This window comes from Halichoerus grypus, chromosome 12, assembly GCF_964656455.1.
Source record: "Halichoerus grypus chromosome 12, mHalGry1.hap1.1, whole genome shotgun sequence".
Taxonomy (NCBI): Eukaryota; Metazoa; Chordata; class Mammalia; order Carnivora; family Phocidae; genus Halichoerus; species Halichoerus grypus.
Window position 1 is genome coordinate 32041597 of NC_135723.1, and position 12043 is coordinate 32053639.

The window sequence follows — 12043 nt, forward strand, 5'->3', positions numbered from 1 at the left end:
GTCTGGCAGTTGCACCGGAAATGTTGGAAATTTCCAACATGAGATGCAAAACTACTCATAAGTTAAGCCTAATATTTGTCATTAAGGATATCCAAATATGGGATGCCTGGGTGGCTCAGTCGGTTGAGATCTGCCTTCAGCTCAGGTCATGATCCCAGGGTCCTGGGATCGAACCCCGAGTCGAGCTCCCTGCTCAGTGGGGAGTCGGCTTCTCCCTCTGCCTCTGCCCCTCCCCCTGCTCCTGCTCTCTCTCTCTCTCAAATAAATAAAATATTTTTTTAAAAAAATGGATATGCAAATATATCTGGGCCTATTTGACATGCTTATTGTGTTTAATTTAACCTGCAGTTGATTTGGAAAAAATACACAAAGCTGAAAGTAATGGAATTTAATTTAGATAGTAATCGGGCAACAGAGCCTTTAGTTTGAATGCCAGAGGGGTTGTGAAGCATGACTTTCAGTAGCATGCTGTGACTTCCAGTTCTAAAGCCAGAAGTCAAACCATTAAGTCAATTCAGTCTACTACTCCATACCGTACTTCTCTCCTCTACGTTAGAAACACCCAAGCCCTCAATCCATTCCAAAGTCCAGCTATGGTGCCCAGATCTGGAAATAGCCCATGTTTTTTCCACTCCCAAAGTTCCCTCTGCCTGAGTGGGACCAGACTCAGGTATAGATTACGATGCAGTGGAGTTCAGACTGGTCACAACCTCCTCTGTGACTTTTGACAAATTTCTCTCAACCCTCAAAATGAGCGAATACATTGATTAATAACCAAAACGTCTTTCAGCCCTAAATGTTAAGGACAGAATCCTTTATAACCCCTTCTGCATCACTCCAGTATCAACCCACTGAAATCATTCAACACTTGTGTGATAGAAACACTAGACCCGTAATTAGGAGGCAAGGGTATTACAACTACCAGGAGCCTCTGTACGTTAAATTCTACACCAGGAATTGCACCAGACAGCATGAATAATGGAGCAGTTGTTTTTTTTTTATTGGATACAGTCACTGAGTTTATATCAAAGGGACGCTTAACCAAATTTGGCTTAAGTCAAAAATGAAGTGGATTTCAGAGCCAGCTCTCTGCATTTGCACACTTTTTTAATTTTTTTAAGATTTCATTTTTTTATTTGACAGAGAGATAGTGAAAGCAGGAACACAAGCAGGGGGAGTGGGAGAGGGAGAAGCAGGCTTCCCTCTGAGCAGGGAGCCCGATGAGAGAGGCTCGATCCCAGGACCCTGGGACCATGACCTGAGCCAAAGGCAGATGCTTAACCGACTGAGCCACCCAGGTGCCCCTTGCATATTTTCAACCTGAAAGTCAAAGGTTACAACCCAGACAGAGTCTGTGGCACAGGGACAATGTAGACTGCTCCTGTTCTCAGAATCTACAAGTCCTACCCAGAACTCATTTCCCACAGCAACTGACTGAGAGAAGTGCTCAGAACATCCCCCAAGTTCATGGCAGGTGAATGGTTCTAGCGCATGAACCTTTCAGACTTATGAATGTCCAGGTTTGCATGATAGTCAAGGCCATGAAAATAAGTAAAATGGATCAGAGATGACAAATTCTTCCCTCCTGTACATGAAAGGTGAACGAAAGATCAAGAACCTTAAGCTGGTGGGGTATGGGGAGATTAAGGTCTTTGGCTTTACCTGATTTAGCACTTAGAGGTCATGGCACTGGTAGCATTCTTTATTCTAAAGACTAACACGGTTCCACATCTATTCCTCACACAGAGTAGGAGTCTAGAGTTCTGCAGATCACAATGAATGGGACAGCATAGATTCCTAGTAGCCTGGTAATTTTCATTTCAAAAAGTAGAGCTGAGAGAAGATAACACTCCCCAAAACCACAGCCTAAGTGTGAAACAGGGTCAGACAAAAATAGCCTGGCACTTGAAACCCACTAAGAACCCTCGTTACCTCTCCACCCCACCCCACCATATACTCAAGTAATTCTATCTTACTTCCTCCTCTGCTTCCAAACACGGCCATATTGCTTGAAATCTAATTTGAAACATTTGTGCTTACTGAAAAAAAAATCCTATTTCCTGAGCCTCTTTCTAAAATTAGAAACATTTATAACTTTATCTTCTCCTCAACCACCTTCTCCAAGGGGGGGCGGGGGAAAAAACTTAAGTACATAGTGGCTTTTGATCTCTACATGGCTCTCATTTGCTTTTTTCCCTGCAGAATTCTAGTCCTAAAACCAAAATAAAACTTAAAAGCTCACTATTTCATAGGCAAAATATTGAGATATATTTTCTCCTGATTTCTTTCTAGCAGAATTATGCTACTGACTAAAAAATACATCTGAGAAAATGTTTCATTGACGGTCAAGTTAAATATGAAGAAAATTTAACCTAGATAAGCGTTATCACTAACTATATACACACAAACTTGAGTTAGCCCTGCCTTGGGTGGAATGATTTTTGACAGTACTGCTTACCTTGGGTATTTTTTTATATAAAAAATTAATTTCACTACTTCCCACTGTGGAATAGAGATACCCACAGAGATGGGTGTGTGTGTGTGTACACATATATATACAGGTCAATGTAAGTGTATGTTTGTATATGCATGTATATAGGTGTGTGTGTGTGTGTATATATATTTACACACTACACACATCTGCCCCATCATAAGCCAGTCAGCTGGTAGCATTAAGTGGATACAACTGTCCTGTCTTGGCCAATTTATGGTAACGGCTACATGGGACTTCCGTGCTTCTGATGGCACTCACAGACCTACTTGCTTCCTCTTCCCTGGTCCTTTTTGGTGAGCCACTGTGTGAAGTTCTGGAGAACAGTTCTGACCCAGTGGCTCACACAGGGGTGTGAAGGCTAGCGCAGCTGTGAGAGCGTGAGTTTGAAGAAACAAATGGAAAGCAGCCGGTCAACACCAGGAGGCAATCGGGGGCTACCGGAGCTCCTGCCAGGGCCTGAGGAGCTCACAAACAACAGTAGGGGACAGGGCTGGCTGCCAGTCCCACAGATACAGGAAGGGACTGTGGCTTAGGACAGGCCATAACCCCAGAGGAATTTTAGGGGAGGGAAGAAGGACTGCGAGCACACAATGCCCACACTGTGTCTGCTCAGGGTTCTGCCACCCAGGACGGAGTCAGCGTTTCCTCTAGGCTGTGTCCTCCACACCAAATGGGGTATGGGACATGTGTGTCCGTGTGAGCCCACGAGCACATACAACCAGGTCTCTGTGAAGGGCGTACTAAAGTGATGGCGGCAAAGTTTAGGGAAAATTGGATTTCAGAAATTTCAGGATACAATTTGTCCACACTGATCATGATCCCCAAGAATGGCTCTTGAAGGGAGGGACCAAAATGGATTGACCCCAAGCTCACTGACTGATTCTCATGCCAATTTAAATTAAAAAAAAAAAAAGAAAGAAAGAAACTAACACTTTTTGTCTTCTACCTACCACCCACTTCCCTCCACCATTTCCCAAAAAGTCCTTTAACAATGTATCCAATTGTGTTCATCCTCTTTTCTCTTTTCTCTTGATCCCACTCCCAACAGGCTTTGCTCCCACCACACCCTTGAAACAGTTCCTGTCAGAACCATCAGCACCTCCGTGCGGCTGTAGCATGGTAAGATGTTCAATCACCTTGCAAGCTCATCAGCAGTATCTGATATCCTAAAGTGTTCCTCCTGAAAATGCGTTTTCCATGTAGTTTCTAGGACACTGCTCTCCTCCCTCACTGGCTGCTCCTTCCCAGTCCTCTTTGCAGGTCCATCCTCATAGCCCTGACCTCAGGGCCCAGGACTTGCCATGTTTTCTACCTGCATATGCTTCCTTGGCTATCTTACCCAGTCTCCTGGTTTACAAGCCACCAACGCACCGAAAAATCTCCAAATGTCTATTTCCAGACCAGACTTCTGTGCTCAGCTCCAGACTTGCACATCTAATCTGCTTTCTTGACATCTCTTCTTGGACATCTCATTGGGGATCTCAAACATACCATGTTCCAAAAAGAACTCTCAAAACTCTCCCTCAAATCTGTTCTTTCAACAGGCTCCCAGTTTCATTAAAAAGCAACTCCATTTTTTAAGTGATGCAGGTCAAAAATTGTGGGGACATTCTATATCTCCATTCTCTTATACCCTACCTATAACCAACAAATTCTGTTGGCTGTACCTTCAAACTATGTCCAGAATCTGTTAACGTTTTGTCACCTTCACAATGACCCCCCAGCCTAAAACATTATCATCCCTCCCCTGATTTATGGCAATAGAGTCTCTGCCTGCACCCTTGCCCCCTTCAGCCTAGTAATACAGCAGCCTTTAAAACTTTCAGATCCCATCACTCCTGTGTTCAAAATCCTACAATCGTTTCCCATCTATTTCCAGATATAATGCTGATCTCAATTCTTATGACTCTTCCTTTCACTCACTTTACTCCAGCCACACTATCCTCTTTACTGTTTTGGGAACAGTTATGGAAATGCTCCAGCCTCAGGTCCTTAGCACTGGCTGATCCTTCTGTTTAGAACACACCTCTCAGGGCGCCTGGGTGGCTCAGTCAGTTAAGCGTCTGCCTTTGGCCCAGGTCATGATCCCGGGGTCCTGTGATCGAGCCCCACATCGGGCTCCCTGCTCCACAGGAAGCCTGCTTCTCCCTCTCCTACTCCCCCTGCTTGTGTTCCCTCTCTCACTGTGTCTCTCTCTGTCAAATAAATAAATAAAATCTTAAAAAAAAAAAAAAAAAAAGAACATACCCCTCTACACATCTACAGGGCTAGTCCCTTGCCCTCATTCAGGCCTCTGGCATATACCACCTTATCTTTGAGGCCTTCCTTACCTGACAGCCAGAAAGCCCCTACCTATACTTCCTGCTGCTGTTTTTTTCCCATAGCACTTAATGATGATCTGACCTACTGTGTAGATGCCATAAGGCCAGGGTTGTCTGCTTTAGGAAGTTCAAAGTTATTTCAAGCAGTGCATATTTGGCCCTTCTAGGTTCTATACAATTTGGTCTAAACCTCAATGTTTGTTGATTTGTTTGCTTTAAGCAAAGAAATCTGTATTAAAACAATTCCCAAGATTTATATTGTAATTTAAAACTGTGTGCTTCCACATTCATAACCTAATTTTTACTTACAGAAGCCCCATGTATTTGATAGAACAAATTTTAATATAGAGCTACCATATAGCAAAACTAAAAGATTAATAAGGTTCAAGGGAGGGAAAGACATGGTAGAGATCACCTGCTTTTTTTTCAAATCCTACATCATCTTGTGGATTTTTTTACCAACAGTTGTAGTTGTAGAAGAAACTGTCACTCCCTCCACAAATCAACACCTCCTGGTTCAATAGTTTCTAGTTAGAGCAATTAAAGAGAGTCATGCCGCAGTAAAATTGGAGCTTTATAACCTGATAAAGTTGTTCCTTCTACCACTGCTTTAATTTTTTGATGTGCTTCTCATTTCTTTCAACCTGTTTTTATTTTTTTTATTTTTTAGAGAGAGAGCACATGCACAAGCAGGGTGGGCAGGGAGGGACAGAGGGAGAGGGAGAGAGAGAATCTTAAGCAGGCTCCATGCCCGCTCAGCGGGGAGCCCGATGCGGGGCTGGATCTCAGACCCTGACAGCATGACCTGAGCCGAAATCAAGAGTCTGATGCTAGGGGCGCCTGGGTGGCTCAGTCGTTAAGCGTCTGCCTTCGGCTCAGGTCATGATCCCAGGGTCCTGGGATCGAGCCCCGCATCGGGCTCCCTGCTCAGCGGGAAGCCTGCTTCTCCCTCTCCCACTCCCCCTGCTTGTGTTCCCTCTCTTGCTGTGTCTCTGTCAAATAAATAAATCTTTAAAAAAAAAAAAAGTCTGATGCTTTACTGACCGAGTCACCCAAATGCCCCTCAACCTGTGTTTAGATTTTTCTTGCCTTTCTTCTAAACTACAGTGCTCCTAAACATTCATACAGAAACTACATACATTCTTTTTTTAGTAGCAATTATAGTTTTCTGTTGATTTCTGTTCAGATTGATCCTGCATGATACGCTGATAAATACTGCCTTTTATAAATAATTATCCTTCCATGTGTATCCTGTTAATAGCAGGTCTAACTAGTAAATAACAAAAGAAGCTTGTAAATTACATACACCCTATACAGTTTATGTTTAAATAGTTAACATTTTTGCTAAGAGGCACATGACTTACTGTGTTAAATATTTATCTAATATTTTAATGATAATGAGAACACCTATAATGAGAAAATTAATTTCATGCTGAGATCCAAAATGGCCAATTAAGACAAACAGAAAGGAGGCACATACCCCTTTAACTTGAGCAGCGTCATTGGCAAGCCTGGTTGTCAATGCTCCAGTGGTGTTTTTAGGGTCATCAAACCAGCTCACATCCTGTGGCACAGAAAATGATTTTATTATCTTAAAGCTCTACTTATGAGACCCTTAGCTCTGAGGGCAAGGACAGGGTCAGGTTTGTTATCACTTCTATCCCTTGCATTTAGCTCTCAGGATTTGACATTCAATAGACAATAAAGGGACTTAACAGACAAACACATAAATAATTTCATTTGTCAAAACAATTTTTTGAGTGCCTGCTACTTAGACATCCATTTTATTTATTTGTAAAGATTTCATTTATTTATTTGATAGAGAGAGAGACAGCAAGAGAGGGAACACAAGCAGGGGGAGTGCGAGAGGGAGAAGCAGGCCTCCCGCTGAGCAGGGAGTCTGACGCAGGGCTCCATCCCAGGACCCTAGGATCACGACCTGAGCCAAAGGTAGATGCCCAATGACTGAGGCACCCAGGCGCCCCTACTTAGACATCCAAATAGAGAGGCTGAATAGGCAGTTTAGGTAACTGTAGTTCAGGGCAGAATAAATGAACTGGGTTTTAAAAAATCAACAAAAGAAATCTAGATTAAAATTTAAGATCAACATAAAACAGGATTTTTTGGTAAAGCCATTTACCTTTTAATTTTTTTTTTTAAGATTTTATTAATTTATTTGACAGAGAGAGACACAGCGAGAGAGGGAACACAAGCAGGGGGACTGGGAGAGGGAGAAGCAGGCTTCCCGCCGAGCAGGGAGCCCCATGTAGGGCTCGATCACAGGAACCTGGGATCATGACCTGAGCCGAAGGCAGACGCTTAACGACTGAGCCACCCAGGCGCCCCTAATTTTTAATTTTTTTAATTTAATTTTATTTAAATTCAATTAATTAACATAGAGCGTATTATTAGTTTCAGAAGTAGAGGTCAGGATTCATCAGTCTTATATAATACCCAGTGCTCATTATATCACATGCCTTCCTTAATGCCTATCACCCAGTTACCCCACCCCTAACCCCTACGCAGTTACCCCATCCCCTCCAGCAACCCTATTTGTTTCCTATGATTAAGAGTCTCTTATGGTTTGTCTCCCTCTCTGATTTCATCTTGTTTAATTTTTCCCTCCCTTCCCCTATGACCCGGTTTTGTTTCTTAAATTCCACATATAAGTGAGTGATATGATAATTGGGCTTCTCTGACTGACTTATTTCACTTAGCACAATACCCTCTAGTTCCATCCATGTCATTGCAAATGGCAAGATTTCATTTTTTTGATGGCTGAGTAATATTCCATAGTTTGGCTATTGTGGCCATTGCTGCTATGAACACTGGGGTGCAGGTGCCCCTTCAGATCACTATGTTTGTATCTTTTGGGTAAATACCCAGGAGTGCAATTGCTGGGTTGTAGGGTAACTCTACTTTTAACTTCTTGAGGAACCTCCATATTGTTTTCCAGAGTGGCTGCACCAGCTTGCATTCCCACCAGTAGTGTAAGAGGTTTCCCCTTTCTCTGCATCCTCACCAACATCTGTCATTTCCTGACTTGTTTATTTTAGCCATTCTGACTGGTGTGAGGTGGTATCTCATTGTGGTTTTGATTTGTATTTCCCTGATGCCGAGTGATGTGGAGCATTTTTTCATGGGTCTGTTGGCCATTTGTCCATTTACCTTTTTAAATACATAAGTACTAAAAAGATTGTGAGTTTGAAGCATGAATTTATATCCTTAATAAAAAGAAAAAAAACTATGGTCCTGTTATATGTACTGGTGATTTGCAATTAAAGCAATATCTATCATTTTTCCCAAAATATTTAAGAAAAAAGAGTTCTAAGTTATTATAGCATGTATCACATAACTTCCTTGAAGACAGGGACTGTTGAGGCTTGAACACCTGACAATACTTCATATTATGGCTCTGAAGTGGAAGGTCCTTAATATGTATTTGCCAGACTTAATAATTTATGGAGAGGGCATTATACAAACCATCAACTCAGCTTCTAAAGTATAATGGACCCAGGAGTCGGCCTGGGGGTTGGGAGGGTAATGGGGCATTTGGCTTTGGACCAAGATCAGCCTCGATCCTAAATGGAATCTCAGTTATAAATACGGTTCGACTCAGAGTCCTAGGACAGGGCCACCATCAAATAGTGCTCTGTTACTCATTCAAGTCAGTCCTGGCTCTGTCAATCACTGGCTAGCAATTCCCACAAATATGCTTCTTTTTAAGTCACGGTGGCACTGGTGAGAAAGGATAGAGGAACCAAAGACAGCCTGGAAAATGTAACTGTCATCTAGAAATCCTAACACGGCAAACCGATGCTTCTCAGCTAGGGTTCCAGCACTCCTGGCACATCCAGGTCATCCTTCTGGAGCCTCATTTTATTCACTGGCAAGTGATCAGTGATTTTAAAATAGAAAGTTATAAAGTCACATACAAAATTTTCAGGATTGGTAGAGAAACTTTCTCTTTGAACTGGGCTGCTTTGGGTGACATTCCCAGAAGCTCCTTCCCCCTTTCCCTAGGAAAACATTCACAACTGCCTGTTGTTAGGTTTCTGAAGGTTTGAAATGTAAGAGGCATTCCATTAAGCCCTTACCAACTTGTTACTAGGGCGTGAATTCCTGTATCAATCTAACCCCAGCAAAGAAACTAGGGAGTGGGGATACACTTTGATTTGTGGAAAGACAGGGTTCAGGTGGCATCTCTTAGTGGGAAGAAACATACATGTCTTGGGTTTCCCAGGGGAAAGAAGGAAAGGAAGACAGAAAAGGGATGAGGGGTGCTCCCTCCTCTGCCTCCAGTTGCCATGACAAAGGCTGGGGGTGAACCTGCTCTGGGGACTGTCTGTGGCATTCCCATTCCTTGTCCCGCCCACAGTGGACAGACAGCAGGGCCTCTGAGCCAGACCTGGGGGGCGGTCCAGTCACATCTCTGAAGGGAGGTGGAGGGAAGACCACCACAGGAGCTTGCTCTGAGTAACCTGACCGCACTCCCACTACATGAGACCATGGGTACGAGTAGGGAGCTCTGCACAGCCCAGGCACAATCCTCAACAGACATACCTGTCTCAGCATCGATCTGAAAACCATGTATCGGAGCCGCTTGGTGAGGATCTCCCCCGCTTTGCCAAATGTGAAGCCCTGTGAATGAGAACATGCCACAAGAAAGGAGACTTGTCAGAGACCCCGCCACTGATGACACAGAAGGAGGGAGACTGGATGTCACTGCTGAGAGGACACGAGACAAGGTCAGAAAGGCCGACGTCAGGCGTGGCTATGTTTCGGTCACTGGGTATCATGGTACACAGCCACACTGGGAGTGTGGCCAGGAGGGCCCAGTTTTGAAATGATCACTGCCACCCCCCCGTTACTGGCAGGCTGATGAGGGATTTTTAGTAAGTGTGTTTCTTTGTCCCTACTCCTATCCTTGTTATTTCTCCCAGTGAGCCAGGGTCTGCCACCCAGGAAGATCAAGTTGTTTCCAAGGCAGGGCACTCGAAGCAGGGTGGCTGTATTACGTGTCATCCAAACCAGGACACTTTTGAGAATGCCAAAAGAATGCTGTTAAGAAATACACCAGGACCTGAGATGTCATCCAGGAAAACAGAAATATTCAGCCACTCCAGCCATAAAGGATGCAGAGAACAATGATACCAAATTCCTAGTTTCCAAGTTAAAAAGAACTAAAGTCTAGGAGCAAAATAGGCTGGGGAAGAAGGCTGACCAAGAGAGAATTTTCTGCCCTGCACCTCCCCTTCCCCCAAGGATCTAACCTTCTGTGTCTGGGAGGAGGGAGGAGCTACTCTGGGAAATAAAGAGTCCCATGTGAGTGTGCTGCCATGCCCAGCCACATCCGGGGAGGAAGGGCAACAGAACCCTCATCCCAATGGGTGTTGGGATACAGGACTAGGAAGAAACAGTGCTCCCCGTCTTTCTGGCGCCCCAGGAAGTGGCAGTCTACAGATAAGGCTCGCACACAATGGCATGGGGGAAGCCGAGTGGAAATGGCTCATGGCGCATCAGAAGAGGAGAGGTCCTAATAACAGCCCAATTCCCTGCAGAATCAGAGATGTGGAAAAGGGCAGTTACATGTGCACCCAACTAGTGTGTGGACATTACTGAGAGAGGGAAGAAACACAGGCAAAGAGCACAAGTGAAGAAAAAGCCAATTCTTCTAACTGGTTCTGATAAAGGACAGCCAGGTGGGCCCTACCAGCTGCCGGCATGAAGCAGGCAGGCACATAATGTCCACAGACCGTCCCCCCTGCACCCTTCTGCTAACACAGACACCGATCCAGGAGAAGAAGGAAAGGGAGAAATGCTAGATTCATTGAATTAAACCCTGAAATTACTAAAACAATTTAATTTACCTAGAAATGGCCAGATTAAGGTTTCTGTTACTAGACTGAATGAAATGTGAATTATCTTGCTCACTACAGGAATATTACCATTATTTTTGTTGAGACCTGGCTGTTGAGTGCTTAGTCTGACACTGTACTTTATATAATAAAGTACCTATATGTATACATAGGACAACCCTTTTAGTGATGGAAGAATGTCACCTTTATGACAACTGTATAATCACCACTTTACAAAAGAAACTGAGGTTTAGTTGCCAGAGGACCCAATTGTACGTTGGCAGAGGTGGAACGTGAATCTGGGTGTATGAGAATCCTAACTAGAATGGGAACCCAGAGCCTGAAATTTTATCACCCACAGAGCTCCCTCCTTTTGTTTCTAAATGAGGGGTTGGGCATTCTAATGTTGTTGACCGCTGTGCCATCTCTACAGTTCTGAGGTCCTATAATTTAGAGCCTTTGCTTCCACTCAGTTTTGCCAGGCAAGTCAGGCTCCTGTCTCCCCAAGCATCATCATGTTATAAAGCTATTGCTTTCAAGGGGTGCCTGGGTGGCTCAGTTGGTTAAGCGACTGCCTTCGGCTCAGGTCATGATCCTGGAGTCCCGGGATCGAGTCCCACATCGGGCTCCCTGCTCGGCGGGGAGTCTGCTTCTCCCTCTGACCTTCCCCCTTCTCATGCTCTCTCTCTCTCTCGATTTAATAAATAAATAAATAAATCTTAAAAAAAAAAAAAAAAGCTATTGCTTTCACTGCCTTTGCTTAACTAGTTCAAATGTCCAAAGTTTAAGGGAGCAGCTCAAAGCCTACCACCCTCAAAATCCCTTAACCAACTTCACACTCAGGAATCTTTACATTCTATGGCATTAACAGTTGCCACAGCAATCTTGCATATAGTTAAAGTGTTACATCTATTATGCTTAGGTCAAATTACCCAATAAGATTTTAAGTACTCAGTAATGAAAGAGTTCATTCAGTCATTTTTCTTTTGTATTTCTTATAATGTCAAAAAAAAAAACCCTTTCTGTCTATATAAAAAAAAATTAATACATGCTTACAACACATTAAATAAAGACACCTATTCAGAATTTTATCTTAAAAAATTACACATGGCTAACATCTATTCCTTCTATAAGTAACTGAGTGTTTGCTACTGCCTCACACAGCAGGCCTGGGAACTTGATCACATCATTTTTTTCTTTTTTTTTTTTTCTTTTCTTTTCTTTCTTTTCCTTCCTTCCTTCCTTTCTCTCTCTCTCTCTTTCTTAATGGTGCAGTTGTTTAATTCCTAGAATCCTGATTTGAGGTATCCATTCCTACAGGAACTAGTTGTGTTTCCTACTGTAGCCAGAAAGATTTGTTTGGATACAAT

At 43.4% G+C, this 12043-nt stretch overlaps 1 protein-coding gene across 3 annotated transcripts in view; it reads right to left on the minus strand.

The window, feature by feature from the left end:
- Positions 1-12043, minus strand: part of ABCB1 (ATP binding cassette subfamily B member 1) — a 118960-nt gene that overhangs the window by 23781 nt on the left and 83136 nt on the right. For all 3 annotated transcript variants that reach the window (XM_078059206.1, XM_078059205.1, XM_078059207.1), the window contains 2 exons: positions 9379-9456; positions 6296-6379 (listed from right to left, as the gene is read on the minus strand). In XM_078059206.1, the coding sequence (XP_077915332.1) occupies positions 6296-6379; positions 9379-9456 (162 nt within the window). The remainder of the gene's footprint in view (positions 1-6295; positions 6380-9378; positions 9457-12043) is intronic.